This window comes from Stegodyphus dumicola, chromosome 5 (assembly GCF_044657685.1).
Source record: "Stegodyphus dumicola isolate Sdum_Otavi_A_Nest chromosome 5, ASM4465768v1".
NCBI lineage: Eukaryota > Metazoa > Arthropoda > Arachnida > Araneae > Eresidae > Stegodyphus > Stegodyphus dumicola.
In genome coordinates, this window is record NC_140772.1 from 161,644,452 (window position 1) to 161,666,535 (window position 22,084).

Genomic DNA, 22,084 nt, shown 5'->3' on the forward strand with positions numbered 1-22,084 from the left:
TCAGCTGCTTTAATCTCAAAAGCACTTAAAGGTCCATTCTCTGTAGACCTTTTCCGAAGCCTCCCAATAAATCTAAATACATAGGCAGTAATTCGAAGTAATTTTCCTAAAGAACTGAATTTTTCTATATGCAAAATTGGGGATTCATTGTTAATTACAGGTGCAGTCAGAATAATACTTTTCCTTAACTCCAATGATTCTGAATTTGGTTGTAATTTCTTTTGTTTCGGAAAACTTTCAGTAGGAAAACGTAACCAGTGTGGCCCATGCCACCACAGATGATTCTTAACTAGTGACTGAGCACTAATTCCTCGAGTTAGTAAATCGGAAGGATTTTGTTTCCCTTCGCAATGGTTCCACAATTTTTTGTTGCATATACTCTGTATTTCTGTAACACGATTGGCGATAAATGGTTTCCAATTATTTGGCGAACCTTTAATCCAAGTAATGGCGATTTCGGAATCACTCCAAAAATAAACATCCTCAATTAAATCACCAAACAATTTTTTCAAATATTTATACATTCGAGCAGCCATGAGTGCTCCCATTAACTCTAAACGAGGAAGCGTGATTGATCTTAAAGGTGCAACTCTGCATTTTGACATGATAAAGGAAGTTTTAATTTTAGAATCACTCGTACAATATCTGAAATATGAGATGGCCCCATATGCTTTAGGACTAGCGTCCGAAAATAGGTGAAGGCTTATATTCATTGGATCGTCATCAAAGAAATTTCTCTGTATCGATATTTCAGTTAAATCATTAAGTTCCTCCCGCCAAATGTTGAATTTGTCCTTAATCTCTGCAGGAAGGACCTCATCCCAGTCAGAACCGGAACACCAGATTTCTTGCATAATAATTTTTGCCCGAATAACAAAGGGTGCAATAAATCCAAATGGATCGTATATTTGGGCGATGCTTTGAAAAAGTTTCCTTTTTGTAGCAAAATCGTTTCCAGTAGAAAAGTCAATTAAATTTTTTAAATTTAACTTTATATCGTCTTCAATGGAATTCCAAATCATGCCTAAGAAATTCGATTCACTAGTTAATTTGTTGTCTGATTCCTTAATCCCATCTGAGACCCATAAATCGTTTAATGCTTTAGAATTAGTTCTTAATTTTCTGAAATTCATCCCAGCATCCTTAAATATATTAACCGCATCTACAGATAACCGATATGCATCTTCAACCGTTCCTGCTCCAAAATATAGGTCATCGACATAGACAGAAGAATTTAACATTTGGAAACTGTCTGGCATTTTATCTTTATATTTTCGAATGTGATATTTTATAGTGGCGGTCAAAATGAAAGGAGATATAGTCAAACCGAAAGCCACGCGACACATTTGCATAATCTTAAAGGAGTCATTATTTTCATTAAACCAAAGAAATTTTAGAAATTTTCTATCACCTTCAGCAATTCCTATCATCAAAAAGGCTTTTTCAACGTCTCCACAAAACGCTATCTTAAACTTACGAAAATTTAACATAATGTCTAGTATATTTGGATTTAGATTAGGTCCCGATTCAAGGCAGTCATTTAACGAATTCGTGTCCTCTGTCCTTGAGCTAGCATCGTACACAATTCTTACCTTAGTAGTTTCACTAGGTCGTATCACTGCTCGGTGCGGCATAAAATATCCCAAATTTGTATCATTATTTGGACATTCCTCCACAATTCCTTCTAATATCTGGTTCTCAATTATATTTTTATATTCCTGAAAAATCTCCGGAGTTTTACTTAGTTTATTGAGAAGGTTTGCGAATCGTTTCTTAGCTACCTCAAAATTATTTCCTAAATTATTCGGACTGTATTTCCAGATTAAATTTGCCTCATATCTTCCGTTTTTAAACTGCAAATTTCTTTCAAACTGGTCTACTATTTCGCAGTCAATATCAGAATAATCATCAGAATCATTAATTCCCATATGTTCTAATTCCCAAAAACCTTTTAAATCTTTCAACACAACAGTGTTTGTCAGTACCGCTAAATTTTCAGAACAATTTTTGTTTGTTTTATTTTTCTCGATTCCTGCGGCAACCCAACCAAACACAGAACTGACTACGTACAACCCTTCAGATATTTTAATTCTTTCAGAATAAACTACATTCCAGAATTCATCCCCTCCAATTAATATCTCAACATCTATGTTATTTTTTCTTGCGCAATTGGCGATCTGCAACCCCATATGCTCCATGAAGTCTGCAATATGTTTACTAGGCACACTGATGGACGCCGAGGAAATAACATCCGAGATCAAACATTCAATTTTTATTTTATTATTTTGTTTCCAATTCTGAATTTCGATTTCAACGACCGGATAGGAATGATTCATTGCCTTCGTCGCACCAAATGAATAAACAGAAAGTCTTTCATAACGGATTGGAGTAAGTTTTAAATGGTCGGCCAATTTTTTCGTTATAAAGGATCTGTGATTGCCTTGATCAAGAATTAATCTAGTTAATTTTGATTTATACTTAGAACAAGCATAAACTGTACAAGTTTGTAATAATATTTCCCTGGCATTACAGTCATTATTATTATCACCTTGAGGAACAGAAGCAATCAATTTTAAGTTTTGAACTTTATTTCTTTCCTCAGAATTCAAAGTCAGAGATTCAGTTTCGTTTTTGGAATAACCTTGTTCCAACTTTTTGTTTACAAGGGATTTATTAGTACAAATCGATTCATTGTGATACATACCGCCACATTTATTACATTTAGCTTTATTTCTGCACCTTTCTGATGTATGGAATTTTTTAAAACAAGAAAAGCAGCGGTTTTCGGATCTTAGTTTCTTTAATTTATCAGAAACATTCACTTCGCATTTAAATGACTCGTGCAAATTATCACAAAAGATGCATTTTCGGTTAACTGCAGTATGAAATGCAGCCGTGGGTGTATTTTTTACATATTTTCTAGTTTCATATTTTGATTGATCGACTCGCGGAGGCACAGGATTTTTCCTTTCGCTTAATACTAGATTTGAAACTTCCCTGCATTCTATTTCCGTTTTAATAAATTGTGTTAATTCCGAAACTTCAACTTTATCTTTCGATCCTCTTTGCCGATTAAATTCCAAAACTAAATCGTCCGGAATTAATTTTAATAATATTGGAATTAATAAATGTCCATATGAGCCAGAAGTTACTTCTAAAGTTTCCAAATTACGAATCGAAACTTCTAATTCGTCATATAATTTACGTAAAGCCTTTACGTTAGCAGAATTTTTAACAGCTTCTAAATTGAGAATTTTATTCATGAATGAATTAATGATCAGGTCTTTTCGACCATATCTGTCCTTTAGTAATGCTACACATCTATCATAATTACTTTCTGTTAACTCAAAGCCTGACACAACATTCGAAGCTTGTCCCGTTAAGAATGTTTTTAAGTATACAAATTTTTGTATTTTTGAAAGCGTTTCGTTTTTATGTATCGAATTTTCGAAACTATTCCAAAATTCATTCCATTGTTTGGGGTCTCCCCAAAATTTATCAGTCATTAATTTTGGTAATTTCAGCGTACTACTCCCACTAGAACTGGAACTTACATGCAAAATTCCATTACCACTAGACTGGTTTAAATCAGAACTTTGGGGATTCCTCGCTGGCGGTACTGCGGTAACCGTACCTAGAAACTGCTTAATTTGACTACAAGCAATTATACATTTGTCATTGTATTCTTCGCTTATACTACAATCTTCTTCAATTAAGTTAACATCAATTAACTCTTGTATTTCATCATCAAGCGTTCTTAAATTATTTTTCTTTTCGGTTAATAATTCAAACAATTCTCGTAATTCTTTAATCAAATTTTCCTCTCCTTCAATTTTTAATTTATCTTCAATCACTTTAATTAACCTAGTAACAGACAATCTCAATGTGGAACGTTTACGTTTCAATCTATCTAACTTCTCTTCCATTTTATTTAATTTAAATACACCCACGACAGCAAAAATAAATACTTACTAATGTACTACAAATAATCACTAAATAATTAATTTAAGATTTCCCTACCTTTATTTGGAATTCCATTGTCCCTCGAGTATGAAATATCCATTGAAATCGAAACACTTGGATCGAACACCTAAAATCTTCACAAAGCCTTAATTCCTTATGCCGATGCACCATCTAATAATTTTGTGCATCTCCAAATCAGATGATGGTGGTTCAGTGGGTTTACTAATTTTAACACTTTTACATTTTAAACAATATTTTAATTACTATATACAGAGCGTATTCTTAGGCCGCCGCCTTCAACATGAACAAACTTTATTCTCTTACAACTAAGCGAGCAACAGCGCCCTCTAGACTTTTTCTTCAAATTACACAACAGTAGAAAAGTAACTTTGGTTTCCAGTAACCTCAAGAATCCAGAGATTTGCTTGCGCATGTGCAGTGCATGTTGATCGAAAGAAAATACCTTCCTATTCTCATATGAAACAAAATTGGTTTAACCCTTGTATATGGTACACACAGGATTTGGTGACATAATGATGAGCAGTAAACGGGTCATTTTGGTGTTGATGACAATTTTTAAAATAGTGCCAGGGCCGTCCGTACCATATAATAGGATTTTTCTAGAAAACCTTTTAAACCTTTTTTGTTTTTAATAAATGTGTTAATTGTCATTTTGCTGTAAAATTAAAAAAAAAAAAAGTAATTAGTCCTTTAATCTAACCATTTAATATAACTATATTCGCCAAAATATTGTTGATTATTGTAATTCAGTTTTTAATCTTAAGTAATTTATTTAATGTTAAATAAGTAATTTATTTAATGTTATTCGTATCATTTAATCTGGCTTCTTCCTTCTAAATTTATTTATTATTAGTTAAAAATACTTGCAAATTTCATGGAATTTTCTGTGGCATACTCCTGAAACTAATTTTAGCAGTATGATGACATACCATTACAAAATTTAATGCACATATTTTTTTGGTTATGTAGGCTGCTAAATAAATATAAAATACCTGAATTTATTTAAAAATATTGTTAAATAGATTTCTTTCTTTCGTTTAGCTGCAAAATGTCTGCAAAAAAAATCATTTTTTAATCCACATTGGGTGGATTCTAATCTCAATCTTCAATGGAGAAAACAACTCGTATCATAATTATTATAGTCATGCTTTGGGGATTGTATATATATATATATATATATAAGTCATATGTAATTGACAAATTTTTGTGTTTTCAAATGGTACTATAATTTCACTGCTGGCCATTAAAATTGCAAGACCAGGAAGGAATGATTTGACGAATGTCAAAATTACTTGAAAGAAAGAAGAGGTTGGTATATGCGGATGATTAGTATTTCAGCCTATTTAGACAATGCAGGAGGGTGAAACGACATATGAAGATCTCCGTGAAAGAAACGCTGTGTAGAGTATTTCTCACTTGGAAAGAGCTTTGCTAGGTCAGAGTTTGCTCAAAATATTGTGTTATGTCTCGAATAATAAGAAATGCTTACCAGCAAGTGTCAGAATGCATTAGAGGCAGGATCGTTGCCTATGCCAAACACCATCTTCCAACAAGATAATGCAAGACCACATGTTGCATATTGTGTTCTAACCTTCCACGATACACAGGGTATTTGATTGCAGCCCTGGCCGGTCTCCAGATCTGTCACCCATTGAAAACATCTGATCATAGACTGCTAAGAGACTGGCCCACCACTCTTCTCCACCTAATAAGGTTGTTGAAGTGTGCCATGGATTTGAACCAGCATAAAATAAGTTGCCTGTTTCTGTCATCCAAGCACAGTTCGACTTCATGCCTAACCAGATAAGAACCATTTTAGATGCCAAGTGTGACAGCGGTTTCTACTGATTTTGAACCCCTGTAAACCCCCAAACTACTTACAAGTTTAATCATTTTATCATCATGCGATACTGTTTACGTGGAACTAAATGTCTTTTTTGTATTTGGTTTCCTTCATGGTTTTGCAGTTTTAATGGCCAGCAGTGTAATTTACCTCTCAGCACAGCCAATGCACACTACACGAGTAGACTGCAATTTTCTTAAAACACACCTGGAAAAGTCAGGGAATTTCATTCTCCTGTTTGAATAGCAACACTGTATCACTGATACTTCATCTACCATCACATTATAATAATTATAATCTCTTACTACCTAGGTTCTTTCAACCTTAAATCCTATCACTACATCATAAACTAATCAAAGATAAATATAAAATATTACTACAGATAACAAATTTATATATATTAACAATGCTAAATCTCATTCCATAAAATTTATCAATGCCCATCACTTAAAAAAAAATCTTAACATACATGGTATACCACCTATATTTAATATCCCAAACACAAAATCCACTTATTTCGAGTCTTTCTAACATCTCTTATGATTTCCTTCTCCATTATTACAAATATAATTCTTACTAATACAAATAGATAAATATTTAAATAATAGATTCATAAGCTCATCTTCTCAATCTGATGTGCAATTAATCAACCAGTATGATGATTTGAAGAGCAAGCAAAGAAGCATTTAATTCTAGTTTGAAAAAAGGAACTCACCACTCTTACTACTAATTTTACTACCACCATTAACCATAAAATATTATATGCTACCAATATCAACACTACCAAAGGAATAACCTTTTGTAATCTTATTAACAAAAAACACATAACCCAATCAATACCTTCACTAACCGAAGGAAACCGAAAGTAGAAAGGTGACCCCCTAATTTAGAAGTTAATAATACCTGATCCTGAAATTGTTATCACTCTTCTTCCAAAATAAAATAGAGATATAAAAATTGCAGAACATAAACTCTGAGGAAAAAATATTTCATATATGATTCAATTGATAACATATCATAATGCTTGTTTTAAAATGATAAATGTAATTGTATTAACTTCTAATCTAAATCAGATTAAAAATCAATCCTGACATCTCAATACTATTATAAATCTCGGTAAGTACGAGGGCTATCCAGAAAGTAGATTACGTTTTGGAATAAAAAAATAAACAAAGTATAGGAAACAAATTTTATTATATACAGATGAAAGCCACACTCAAATACTACTTTTCTACATAGTCACCATACAAATTAAGGCATTTATCGTAGCGATGTACGAGCTTGGAAATTCCTTCGTCGAAAAATTCGGCCGCCTGCGCCTTCAACCACTTCATTACCTCTTCTTGCCTTCCATCCTGCACAAAACTTGTGGTAACCAAGCTTTTCGCTGATGATTTCGTGCAACAAACTTCGCGAAATTTGTGGAAAACTCAAAGAAAGTTCCGTTATTGTGAAATTTCGATTTTCACGGACTTTAGCATCGACTTTTTCGAGAAGTTCGGCGGTCACTATGCTGGGTCTCCCACTTCGATCTTCGTCGTGAACATTGGTTCGGCCATTTTGAAATCTTATGACCCACTGACGCACTCCACCTTCAGTGATAATGTTGTCCCCATACACTTCACGAAGCTGCCGATAGATTTCTATCGGTTTACAGTTTTTTGCAGTCAGAAACCTTATTACTGAGCGCACCTCGCAGCTCGCGGGATTTTCAATTAACGCAGACATTTCAAACCGTCACAGTATCTGAACGGAGCACAGCACGAACCTCTCACTAGCACGGCTAGATGCAGACTGAGCTGCGCAACGCTCTGACCCCAAGATGGCCGCGCTAGCCCCGCCCCTAGCGGACACAGACGGAAACGTAATCTACTTCCTGGATGGCCCTCGTATGTACTTAAAAACAAAATTAAAGAAGGAGCTAAAATCTTTTTATTTCTGAGGTATGAACCCATTAGCTTACTTAACTGACCTATTTAATTTAACAACAATTGTCGACTTATACAACAATTGTCATACAGTGTGCTCATCTTGTCCTCTTTCTGAGATCCGAAGAAGGGAGTAGTGTTTTGGCCTTCATATGGCCTATGAGTAAAAATTCATAGTACCTATGAGGAAAAGGGGATCATTAGTAACAGTAATCCATATACAAAGTTGGCAATCTCTACAATGAGGTGTTTAAAGACCATTGCTCCTGGCTTGAATTTAGAAGTGTAAATCTTATCAGCATTATAAATTATAATCAAGATTTTGTCACTTTTTTCAAAGAGGAGAGCTTTTGTAGATTTCTTATAAGTGTAGTGCTTATAATTGTCTTGGCTCTATTCAGTCCTTTATCTGCTTGATAAAATTGCCAAATATCTGTAGATAAGGCATTATCTTGAGAACAAGGTTATCAATTTCAAGTATACTTCAAAAGTCATTGGCAGTATTGTCAGTAATATGTAGCTGTCATCCAAATATATAATATGCAGCTGTCTGACTGGTGGAATTATATTTTGCTGTGTTAAGGGCCAAAATGACTGTGGGTATCTTCTCACTTCAGGAGGTATGTTTGTTTCTAAGTAACATGGGCCAAGTGTTGTACCAAGACCATGCCAAGTGCATAATTTTTAGCATCTGTTCTGAGAACATATGGTTAGTTGGATTATTTTGAGAACAAATCGTTGAACTTGTTAAAACTTGCTACAGTGTTTTAAAAAAAAATTTTTATTCCTTTCCAAAAATCAAAGGTAAATTTTTCTTTGTCAAATAAGTCAAGGGTCTTGCAGTCTCAGAAAATTTAGGGATAAAGCATCTATTCCTGGAGCATATTTGCAGCAAAGTTTACGAGTTGCTTTATACGTAGTGTATTCGGAAACTAAGTACCGTTTCATTCTAGCGCTGTCGCAGCACTGTGGTAGGCGTCCCGTGCATGCGCACTAGTCTTTCATGTTCACTGACTTTCAATTGTCGCCATTTTGGTTGCTCTATGTTGTGTTTTCAGTTTGCTGTGCACATTCAAAATGTTTAAGACAATTAGTTCTCCCGCTGACTGTGAGATTCGTGCCGTGATTAAATTTTTGAACGCGAGGAATGTTAAAAGGGCCAAAATTTATTGTCAAGTGACAGAAGTTAACGGTGAATACGCGATAAGTGATGGAATGGTGAGAAAGTGGGTAAGAATGTTTAATGCTTGTCGAAAAAATGTCCACGCCGAGGCTCGGAGTGGTCGGCCTTCTGTTGTCACCGATGATTTGGTAAGGAAAGTTGATGAAGCAATTCATGAGAACAGACGCTTCACAATGACAACTCTTTCAGAGGCATTTCCACAAATTTCACATACTGTTTTGTTCAAAATTGTGTCTGATCGCTTGAATTATCGCAAACTGTGTTCCCGATGGGTTCCAAAAATGCTCACTGATGTTCACAAAACAAAGCGACTTGGTAGTGCTCTGACATTTCTCACGCGGTACAGTGATGAGGGAGAAAACTTTTTAAACCAAATTGTGACAGGTGATGAAACTTGGGTGTGTCATTTCACACCAGAAACGAAACAACAATCGATGGAGTGGAGACACACTCATTCTCCGAAAAAACAAAAGTTCAAAGTGACAATGTCATCACAAAAAATCATGTGCACTGTCTTCTGGGATAGGAAAGGCATTTGGAATAGGAAAGGCATAGTGTTCTTTTAGTACATTTTATCATTCTTGAAACTGAGTTTCTTACTGAGTTTCTTTCCAGAGGTGAAACCATTAATGCGGTACAATATTGTGAGACTTTAACAAAACTAAGGTTTGCCATTCAAAACAAACGAAGAGGAATGCTCAGTAAAGGAATTGTGTTGCTCCATGACAATGCTTGGCCCCATACTGCTGGTGTCACTCAATCGTTAATTCGACAGTTTCATTGGGAGCAGTTCGATCGCCCGCCGTACAGCTCGGACTTGGCGCCATCCGACTATCACTTGTTCCTGCACATGAAGCGCGAGCTTGGTGGCAAGCGCTTTGGATCTGATGATGACACGAAAAATGCTGTGGAGTCGTGGTTATTGAAACTGGCAGGAAGTTTCTTTGACGATGGTATACAAAAACTAGTCACCCACTATGACAAGTGTTTGATCATTGGCGGAAACTATGTTGAAAAATAGTTTAAGACATGTATTTTCATGTAAAAATAAAATTGGATTTGAAAAAATTGTTTTACTATTTTTTTTTTTTTTTTCAAAACGGTACTTAGTTTCCGAATACGCCTCGTATTCTTTATCTCTTTTCCCCTTCTCCATCTCTTCAATAGCAGCTGTTTTGTCTGGATTGACTTTGAATCCCTGTCTCGTTATATAATGCTCTAAATATTTTATGTTTATGAGCAAAACTGCATTTCTCGTGATTAGAGTAATTTGAATTTTTGTAATATCTTGAAAACATCTTCTAACAGTGTTCGTAGTGGTCCTTATAAGTGCTTATATGTCCTTATATTTGAAAATAAAATATAAAGACCCATATAGGTGCTTACTTTTTCTTTAAAGCCCTCTTTTTTTTTTTTTTTTTTTATAGTGCTTATTTTTTGCTTTTACTGCTTTTTTTTTTTAATGAACGCGCTATTTTTCCCCGTACCAAGCCGAAATTAAATAAACAACTTTTCTTCCTAATATGGAATGTCAGATGGTGAATCATACTCACAGAAATAGCTTTCCCCCCCCTTTCTCTGCATTAACATAACCTTTAGTGTGCACGAAGAGTACAGACAGGTGCCCGTCGCTCTATTGGTCAAAGAATTGCGAAAGCAGTAGAAAATTCTGGTAGATTCGGCATTCTTTTCCTCCCACCCAAATACTACACATATTTCTATCAAGATCTTAATAATTTGCATTCTCGTTCTGCTTGGTCAGTTTATATTCATGGTTATTATGATCATTATGCTTATATTATAAGCATATGTATTAATGTTTATAATAACATAGTTGCAGTAACTTCTGAAGTATAGTAAACTTCCAAAAATGGTTGTGTTTTAACACAGATTAGCTTTCTAAGGAATAATATTTGGAATGGCTTAAATAAAGGGAAAGTAATCGAATAGTCAAAATAATTTCATTTTTTTGGCCAATACATTATACAGTATGAAGATTTGGAGGTTCTCACCTTTATCCGTAAAATCTCGAATATTGAAATGTTACAGTTCGCTACAAAACAAGCAACAGACCTTCTTTTTTTTTTTTTTTTTCCCCCGTCTTTTTCCAATTTGGATTGAATAGGAGTAAAAGTTCTGCGGTCTACCAACCCAAACGAAGAATGATTCTATTCCGGAAATTTAACGCCGTCTGTTGAAAATTAGAATGAAAAACACACCAGTTATTTAGTTCTTTATTCTTCCAATACCTGCAACTGTTGATTCCAATTGCGTAATATCACGTAGGGAAGAATTACGGCACACGTATTGCACAATAACGTTTGCGATAATTTGCAGAGATAATTCATTTTGATTTTCTGTCCGAGATTTGTTAATGAACACTTAAAAGAGTTTTACTGTGCTTGCTAAGCAGAATATTTTTCAGTTTCATTGGCTTATTTTTATATGATGCACATATCGAAATGTCAAAAGCATTTATCTAAAGAGCATCTAAAATCGAAAAATCTAAAGAGCGGTTACAGTCTACCCCCCCCCCCCCTCCGCTCCTCTTTTTCAAGTTACACTCGACTGTCTGAATATTCGCCAGTTTCCAAGTATGCAGGTTAGTTAAGCTTTTACTGTTAAAGGATGACTGCATGAAGCAAATTTCTGTCTCCTGATTTCAGAAATGTTCCCCTTTTTTACTTAAATTACTTTGCTTGCAATATCTGGACTGCATGAAACTGATATACAATGAAAATTTAGAAAATGTTCAGAATTTAGATTTAAATTATTTAAATATCAATATGAGTGAAAAAATAAATTGTATTTATTATTAGGTTCCAAGCAAATACAATAAATGTGCCTTATTATTATTTATTTTCTCTATTTTGAACTGAAATTTCATCATTAAATCTTGTACAGTCAAAAGTCGTTAATCCGGACCTCAAAGCTAAAAACTTTCTGCGCATGCGCCGCGTTGACACATGCGCATAGGCGTTTACGCGTGCGCGTAAGACCTTTACGACTGCGCATATGCGTGTGCGCAAATGCAGAATACGTTTTCGTGTGCGCACTTAATGTATAACGGACGGTATAAGCTAAAATTATGTAATTATCTATTTCAGTTAATGTTGATGATTGTGTTGTTCCTTAATTTTCGAAGTGGATCCGGCTTATTATTTTTTGCTTGAACTTGAACTATTTAAACTTGAACTTTCGATTTTGTCAAATAGAATTTCCAATGTTGGAGCTCCCAAAGGATCTACAAAATGAAATGTTTCGATGTCCAATAAACAAAAAGTGAAATTGCTGCAAAAAATGGATAAAGACATGAAGAAGGTGACAGAGCGGTTAGTGAAAAGGAAAAAATTTCGATTGACAAGTTAGTCGGTATTATCGGCACAGCAATTATGGGACTTGAACACCGGAACTTTGTAACTGAACAAGAAATTCTGTCTGTTTATAGAATTAAAGAGAAAGTATTATCACATAAAACGAAGCAACTTAAACAACTTACATTGAAAGAAATGTTTAATAAAGTAAACAAATAAATATTAAGTTTTTTTTTTTTTTTTTTTTTTGTAAATTTTGATGCCCTTTAGATCATAATTGTTCTTTATTTCATAAACTACGGTTTCGTATTTTTAATTTTAGAATTTCTGCATGCCATCTTACGAGATTTAAACTGATGATCTATAATCCGGAAAAATCGATAATCCGGAATCGCCGAAGTCCCGACGAGTCCGGATTAACAACTTTTGACTGTAATATAGTTTAGTTCTGCATAGTTTTTTTTTCTCTCATTGTAAACTAGTTCTGTAAATTGAACTGTTATTTAAAATTTTTTAAAAAAAGGCAATTATTTTCCATGGTTGAGGTAATGCTTATTCTCTTTTAATAAATACTGCATTTCTCATATTTTAAATTACAAGTCTAATTTTTAAGGTTATGCAGTTGTGTATAATGTAATTTGACAGGTGCTTATTTTTTTTTTTTTTTTCTTAAAAAGCGCTTGAAAAGTGCTTATAGGTGCTTATTTTTTTAACTAAAATGTGGCTATAAACCCTGTCTAAGCTATCGAAATATATATCAAAAATGTTTGCTGATGTCATCTAGGTATTAAAGTCGAAGAATATTCTTTAAGGTGTTACTAAAGTTGTAGATCGTACTTTGAAATGTTGCTAGGACATTCTTCAAACCAAAAGGCATTTTCTGGTAGTAATAGGTTCCAAACAGAAAAATAAATACTATTTTCTTGCTGTCTGCAGAATTTACTTCAGTTTGATGGTACCTGTTATTTAAGTCAATGACAGACATGAAATGTATATGTTTTGCTTCGTGAAAAAGGTTGTTACTCTTTGTCTAATAGTATTTATCAGTCTTTGTGATGGCATTTAGTTTCCGGTAATCTGTGCGAAGTCGAGTTTGGCTATTAGATTCATGTACTAATACTATCTGTAAAGCATAAGAGGATTCACATTTTTCAGTTGTTTCATTTGTTATCAAATCATCTAGCTCTTACTTAATACTTTGGTGGAGATATATGATATGGTAGAATTGCGACAGGGGGTTACCCCTTTTTTATTGTACAATTGAACTTTGGGAGTCAGTTCTCATAACTGAAAGGTATATGAATAATGACTCAACAGTTTATTTTATTCTGATTTTTGTCTATTGGACAATTTTGTTTCCTTTACTTTCTCTTAACAGCAATGTGTTTAAATTCTACATTTTATATTCTGGACACTTGTTTTGATAACATCATCCCTAAAGCTAAATTACTGTTTAGGATTGGCATAATATCACCTCTGATTTGGAAGGTCTAGAACAATTTCAGTACTAGGCAAAAAATCAGTTTCTAAAAGTATTCTGTTATCTTTTACTGTTGGTAATTTAAATAAAGTTGTGATTTTATTTCAATTTCTGTGTGGGTTTTGTAAATTTTTGTTTCCTACTGGAGACCTCCAGCAAGGATAACATTCATACTGACTTTCTCAAACTCTGTTCTTTGTTCCTTCAGACTGACTGATATAACTTTACCTTTGCTGTAGTGTTGCTGGCTGCACAGACAGTTCTAGGTATTCTGTTTATTTTTACTCTCAAAAGGGTCATCTGGAATTCCTTGATAAAGAATGTCCGAAGGTGTATAGCTTTGAATTTGGCTTCTGCTTTCTTAAGAGAGGGACAGCAGATGGGGCACTTAGCCTTAATGAAACCTGACTTATCACAGTCCTAGCAACTAACAGTTGCTTGATCTTCATTTTTTACATTATCTTTTGCTAACATATTTTTAACATGCTGGGGATCATCTTATTTAGCATGCTGTGGATCATCTTGTTGATGAAATTTGGGGAACTCCTTATTGATGTTTTTGCTTCATATGTGTTTTCTTCATAGAAATCTAATTTGCTCAAAAAGGGCTCTTTAAAATCTGGAGGGGCTTTCTTTTTAATATGATCCAGAGTGTCAAATTCTTTAACTCTTAAAATATCTTGACTTTTGATCCATCGAAATAGTTTTGTAAGTCAAAATAAAAGTCTTGCCATGTGCTTTCTGGATTTTTCTGATGTTAGGCAAACAATTGTTGACATTTTTCAACATTCAATTTGAAGTACTTTAACAGAATTTGTTTAACTTTCTCATAATCTTGAGCGTCATCAGGAGATTCCTTTGCAATTAGTTTTGCAGTACTGGCTGACAGATGATCAACAAGATAAGACCACCCACTTCAAAATTGGTACCTTCAGAAGGGTTAATTACTTCTCAAAGTGCAGAAATAGATTTGTATCACATGTTTTAGGATCAGAATTAGAAACTAATTAATTTAATTGTAACTTAAGTCTGCACCTGCAGAAGGAGACACCATTGCAGACTTTGGTGTACTAGGAATAATATTGGATTCTGATTTAAATTTCTTCAATTCAAACAACCACTTATTTTCTGTCTTTCTCTCTCTCTCTCTCAGCATGCTGTTTCGAGTCTTTCCTGTCATTTGCGATATGATTCATTCTTTCATAAACTCTGCATAGCATTCCTTATTTCAAGGATCTTAAAATTGTCTTCCATCATTACAGTTAGAGTCTCTGCTTATTCAACCAAATCCTGTTTCATAATAGAGCATCCGTTATGGCATTTTCTTATCTAGGAAGTGTGTTTAATTGTTGAATTGTGTTCTTGCAGTTTAAGAGCCAGTCTTACCAGTCCGTATGGTAAATTCTTCATGGAATACAAGTTGGCCGCATGGTCCATATATACGATTACTGGTTCTTTCCCAAAATAAATTTGAAATTTTTACACCACTAACAGGACTCCAAATATTTCTTTCTTGATAGCAGTATAATTTCTTTTGAGTCGAACTAAGTATTTTCCTAAAATGCAGTTCACTGTCCATCTAAGTTTTCAAAGGTCGTATTTGCTTCTGACCAATTGAATTTGGCCTTTTTCCCTTTTTAATTTAATAGGGGTTCTGCTGTGTGAGCAAAATCTTTGATGAAAGTCCTAAAATAGGAGTATAAGCACAAAGGTGATTACAGTTTCTTTGCCATGTTACATAGTGGATAATTCTTTATCACCATAATTTTAGAATCTCTCATTTTGATTTTCCTGTGAGATATCCTCGTAGCGCAAATATCAGAGTGCTTTGGCTGCTAATATACATTCTGTCACAGTCACTTTTAAACCTTCCTTTTTTAGAAATGAAAAACAAAGTGTGCTAATCCCAAAGTGTTTATCAATTGTATTGTATTATAAATGACTATTATATCACCTAAGTAAATAAAAGTTGATTTTCTGAAGATAGATTTTTAGGATTATATCAAAAGCTCTTTGGTGGGTACTCTGCTTTGTCCAAACAGCATTCTAAAGAAGGTGTAAATGTCTGATTTGGTGATAAATGCAGTTTCTGGCTGTCTTGTTGTTTCATATATATCTGAAAATATCCTGGCATGAGGTCTGGCATCGTCATGCATTTTGTGTATTTATTTTTTTCTGATTAATTCCTCAGTTAATACTAAGGAGTAAACTGGATATTTTGTTATGGTACTTATCTTTTTGTAATCAATAGTGAAATCATATGCTTTAAAATCAGTGGGTAAGGTATTTTTCTTTTGTCCCAGTTCTGCATAGAGGAAATTACTATGTGAGCGGCCCTTCATAGGGATGACTTATGGAGATTATAATTTTATATTTCACAATCTCCAAAATATCCTTTTTTATGATCTCCTCTTTGACATTGTTATAGCAGTAGGGTTTTGCTGTACATGGGGACTACATTGTTCAACCCTGGAATATCATTGAATAAGTCTGAAAATTCTTTTATGAACTACTCCGACTTAGTTTCCTCTTCTGGCTTCAAATTCTTCTAGTTACAGGCCAGTGGCTGTACTTATTATTCTGAGAGTTTATGCACGTCGAGCTGCATATATCTTCCTCAAAATTAATTTGATGCACAAGACATTTAAAAATCCATCTCCAGTATCACCTTTATCTGTTAATTTCTCACAACAAAAAAACCTCCTTCTGATGTTCATTTTTAACCTGCATATTCAAAGTTACTTACGTTACCTATTCACATTTTTTCCCCTAGGCTCTGTTGCCTTCGTTCCTGGCACGTCAAACATTCTGTACTATCTGAAATTGTTCTGCCATAAAACTACTTTGCATTACTGTATCTGATTGTGTGCTATTTAAAACAGTTTGAATCAGTGGGAGGGACAAATTTTTAATTAGCATCACATTTAATTGGATATGAGAGGGTTCCCCCACTCCTTGAGATGACTTTCATCTGCATTGCAGTACCTCTACCTAGTTTAAAATGTCCTTATCTTTTTTCCATTTTTCTGTTTTGAGATTTATTTTAATGATCACTATTAGGGAACAGAAATGTTTGCTGGTTATCAAATCTCCTACTGCTATCCAAACCTTGGCCTTTCTTCCTCTGCAGGTCTGCAAAAATGTCCGCTAAAACTTTGCGTACATCCCACTGTATGTGTATTCATTGAGACTTGCCTGCTTACAAATTTTACAGTTACTTCAAATAATTCTTCTAATGTACCAGGTAGGTTCTGATGCAACAACCTAGGCAAAACTATCTGAATAACTTTTGCATCAAGTTTTTTCTTGTACAGCAAGTTTACCATCTGCACCTTCCTCAAAATAATACGTGTCAAATCTTCTGCCTTAGTCTCACATTTACCAAAAGTCCCACTTCTAATTTTGCCCTATATATCACCACAGGATGTGCTTTCAAAGAGTGGTTTTAAACACTTCAGACATAGAGTTTCTGTTGTTTGGTTCTCCTAATGAAAATTTATCAATGCTTCTGTGCCTGTCCTAGAAGTGCAGCAGTTGCTATGGTATGTAACTCTACAACAAGGTATAATAAAAAATGTGTTCCTAACTATACCAAGAGTGTCAATAAAGTTTCTACTGTCAAACATGTTGCCTTGTTTCATTGACACATATTGTGTTGATGATAAAGCCAAAGCCTTCCATAGGACTTCTTGGTGCAGGAAGAACTTGAAATCTTGGGGTCGTGCTAAACATTGGTTGGTCCTATAACATAGTTTATGAAGTTTTCAAGTGCCACTTGCAAGGGGTCACTTGAATTTGTGTCCTACAACCCTATTAGACAACTAACAAGTTGTTGCTAGTCTGAAATAGTTACATCTAAAAATAAATCTTGATGACAGAGACTTGTTAAGGTTAAAAAGTACCTTTTTATTAAACTCAACCATTAACATAAAAGGCACAATGTGTGCTGCAAATAAACCATTACTTGTGGTGGTATAAATTAATCAGTAAAAAGTTCTTAAATTTAAACATTGATAAAAGTAGTCTAAGACTACACAGGCAATAAACTAAGCTGGCTCAACAAGCATTACGGGAACATAAGTTTAAAGCAATCAGCTTTGCAAGAAAATGCAGGGATAACATCATTTAGTTAGAGCTAGCAAAATATAACAGTGCAATATAAGTGCCAGAAATCTCTTTCATATCCAGAACCCTCAGCTTAAGTAAACTTAAAGCTAATTTGTGTTCTGGTGAGGAATGCAGAAGTTAAAGATCAAAATCTTAATAAACTGGCTAATTAACATACAAGAACCGTGCAAGTTATTAATTAAGTCACAAAAGTAAGGTACAATAATATGTCTATTGTTTTGTGTATATGTGTAATTTTTTCCCCCCCACAGGTCCAACATGCCTTAAAGAAAATGGATGCATCGTTAGCCACATTAAATAAAGCTATTGCTATGGATCCTAAAAATCCCTTGTGTAAATTTCATCGAGCTTCTGTATACTTTTCTCTTGACAAACATGAAGAAGCATTAAAAGATCTTGAAGAATTAAAAGAAATAGTACCAAAAGAATCCTTAGTTTATTTCCTAATAGGAAAGGTATGATTCTATAGAAAAATGTGGCTGTTTAATTCTGGCCATTTACATATCAGTTTTTGTATTGTAATTTTTAAAAATGCATCATTACTTTATTATTTAATTATGGTTTATTTCAGAGTTTTGGAATTTTGGAATTTTTATGATTTATTTTGTCCACTTTGTTGTTACTATAGGTTCATAAAAAATTAGGCAATACACATTTAACGTTAATGAATTTTTCTTGGGCAACTGATCTTGATCCTAGAGGTGCTAATAATCAAATTAAGGGTGCTATAGACAAGCAATATACAAATGATGAAGAAGAAGTTATTGGAAATAATGAACAAGGTTTGTTAATCTTTTATTTTGAATATGTTCTGTAAGGTTGTATTATTATTATATGTACTTCATCCTGAACAATTATTAATTTTTCACTTTATTATTATTATTTTAAGCATTTTCTGATTATAGAGAACTAGATTTTTGTTTTTCCATTTGGTTATATTTGAATGAAATCTTTTTTTAAATATGGTTCCATAAATTTATCTATATTGTATTTTAAGATGTTTTATGTATATATTTTTTAATTTAGATTTTAAAAAAGAATCTTAAAAATATATTTGCTAAAGCCTTTTTTATAGCAGTAGAAATTCAGTGTATATTTATCTTCATGTCTCCCTGTCCCTGGTAGAAGAAAATTGTAACAGCAGTAAATATTGAATTTGTTAACAAAATCAGTGATTCTTATATTATCTGTATCAGTAAATGTTGTCTTCAATTTGAGTAGAATCATGACAAATTTAGTATAGCACTGATTATGTCATTGATATAAATTTAAATCAAAGGTCATTGGGAGAAATTTTGTCTGGAAAACCAATGTATATTCCTTGGTTAAAAGAAAATATTACTACTACGTAAAGCAGAGCATTTGATTTTCTTAAGAACTTCATTAAATTAATATATTTATATTGACAGTGCTGAAAAGAAAATCATATTTTTACATGCATGTCGTTTCGTACTGTATTGAATGCACACAAAACCGTTAAGAGCTTGATAAAATTTATTTTCCACAAAGGTACTTGTACACTTATAAAAAGAGTAAAGCTGACACAGAAATCTCTTAGTACTCTGTACTAAAAACCAAGAATAGTTGCCTTCTCCTATCTTATATAGATTTCCCCCAGCCGGTGAGTTGCAGCACCTTTGATTTCTTGAAATTGGTGGAAGGCATATACAGGCATATGTAGAGATCATACCAATTATACACTCTGCAAAGAAATTAAGAGAATTTTCATATTTGATCTAGGATCTTCAGAACTACTGGACAGATTTTAATAAAATTTGGTGTGAACATAGGTTGATATAATACAAACAAAATTAACATTCAACAGTTATAATAGACACACATGTTCGTATGTAACACTCATGGGAGTCTGAAGGTTTGAAACAATGGCTGCAGAAGACACAAAAGAAATGGGTTAATAAGGAGGTAAGGTCCCCTCTTACAGCCATACAGGCCTCGCAGCGTGATGTCATACTGGAAATTAGTTTATCAGTGCCTGTGGCAATTGGTCCCACTCATTCAGCAACGCTGTTTTCAGTTCCTGGATGATTCTCGGAGGGGGTTTGCAAGTTGCAGTTGCCCTCCCCAGAGCGTCCCAGACGTGCTCTATAGGGTTGAGGTCGGGAGACCTGGCTGGCCTATCCATCCAGTGAATATCCTCACTCTCGAGAAATTTGTCGACCAGGAGACCTTTATGTGGCCTCGCGTTATGATGAACTCGGGGCCCACTGCACCCCGGAAAAGGTGAACATAGGGCTCCAAGACATCATCTCTATACCTCACACCAGTCACAGAGCCTCTGTCAAAAACGTGGAAAGGCATGTATGTGGTCATCCAACATGATGCTTGCCCAGACCATTACACCGCCACTGACATAATTGTTGATTTCGTGGACATTGGAGGGTAGGTAGCAGGTCCTTGGCTCTCTTCATATGAAAGTATGGCGAAAATTGGTGTGTAGGCTAAAACGGGACACGTCGGTGAACAGAATGGTCGTCCATTGCTCTGAACTCCAATCGCTATGCTGCCTGCACCATGCTAATTGGACTCTCCTGTCTGTAGACGTGAACGGGACGCAAACAACCCTCTCTCATTCAGTCTTTTGGAAACAGTCACCCTTTTTACATGGGTTCCTGTGGCTGTATACAGGTCTCGAGAGAGCTGAGAAGCTGTAGCCCCGCTGTTACGCCTTGCTAAAATGGAAAAATAGCAATCTCTTCTGGCTGTTGTGGCTCTTGGACGACCTTGCCCAGGCTTTCTCTCAATGGATCCAGTATCCTGGAACTGTTTCTAAAGGTTACACACGACGCTGTGCGTTAAATTAAACTCTCTGCATATCTGGACTTGTAATCGGCCTGCCTCTAGCCTCCCCACAATTCCCCACCTCATTCCATTAGCTAAACGATGGTGGTTACTCATTTTTACTATTCTGATATGAATTTAACCGATTGCTGCAAGATAACACCAAGAAATTTGCTGAGGTGTGCTAGCGAACGCAATTCGTCTTATCCTCCATGCACTTATAAAGCATGTTCTTCTGCTGGTTCTGCCTACACACATGTGTACGTTTACATATTTGGCGCACAATATTTGCATTCTTATCTAGAAGCAGTGATTTTTCCTTCAGTTCAGTTCTTTTCATGCAATTCGATAAAATATGCAAATTCTCTTAATTTATTTCACCAGTGTAGTTAAACAGGAATCGGACCAAATGGTCCCCAAGTTTGGCAATATCTTGCCAAATTTAGTGACAAAAATTAGTTGTCATTGCCAAATTGGCACAATCTCGCCATTATTTTGGGCTGGGCAAAAATTATAGGAGCTTGTATAAAAGATTTTGTCATAGCATAAAACACAAAAGATACTGTAATTATTTTTAAATTAATTTCTTTGTGTTCTTTTATATTTTTCATGCTGAGAAAGTTTTTCCAGTGTGATTTTGTCAGAATATTTAAAATTTATCAGTTTTCTCTTGAGAATTCACTTTGTACTTAAGAATGTTTGGAACCACTGTGAAAACAAAATTATTTGAAATCTCCTCCCCCTTTATTTTCTTATCCTTCTACCAGACACAAGCACTGAAGCAAGCAAAGCAATTGAAAACCAACAATTTATTAAAAAATCCATCATATATGTCATTGCAGCATACATAACTCTGTGCTTGACCTAAATCCTAAAATATTTGCCATCCATAGATCTTGTTGCATGATGCTTCAATAAATTCTAAAAATTCCACCTCAGTGGCTCTGATGCCAGCTCTGATGTTATATCCTTTCAAATTTATTCTCAATACTCATATTATTAAAGAAATAAAATTAACAGTTTCTTGTATTCATTCTAAGTACAAGCAGTTCTTTAATATAACAGAAGTAATATATATTTTGTGATTTAATTAAAGTTATAATAAATAACTTTAATTAAATCACAAAATTCTAAAATAAGCTCATTGAAGAAGCAACTGATTTTATAAAAGAGAGAAAGTTATTCTTTGGAGAAGCATTAATAAATTAGGAGATGATCGAGAGACTATTGGGAACATTGACCTTTTTTATTGAAACAAATAAACTTAGAAAAGATGCTAAAGAAAAGGAAAGTGGTGTAAATAGCTATAATTTCTAAAAAATTTTCGAATTAAATATCCATAAATATTTCATTGTTGCTACAAAACATAAAAATGTTTTGAAGCTTTTATAATTATATGAATGTCATTTTAGAGTAAATACCATA

The 22,084-nt window shown here is 34.1% G+C and overlaps 1 protein-coding gene across 3 annotated transcripts in view; it reads left to right on the forward strand.

The window, feature by feature from the left end:
• The window catches only part of Cdc27 (cell division cycle protein 27), a 179,120-nt gene that overhangs the window by 119,586 nt on the left and 37,450 nt on the right, over positions 1 to 22,084 (forward strand). For 2 of the 3 annotated variants that reach the window (XM_085817312.1, XM_085817311.1), the window contains exons 15-16: positions 18,112 to 18,315; positions 18,489 to 18,642. In XM_085817312.1, the coding sequence (XP_085673438.1) occupies positions 18,112 to 18,315; positions 18,489 to 18,642 (358 nt within the window). The remainder of the gene's footprint in view (positions 1 to 18,111; positions 18,316 to 18,488; positions 18,643 to 22,084) is intronic. The other variant, XM_085817313.1, reaches the window with a different exon arrangement.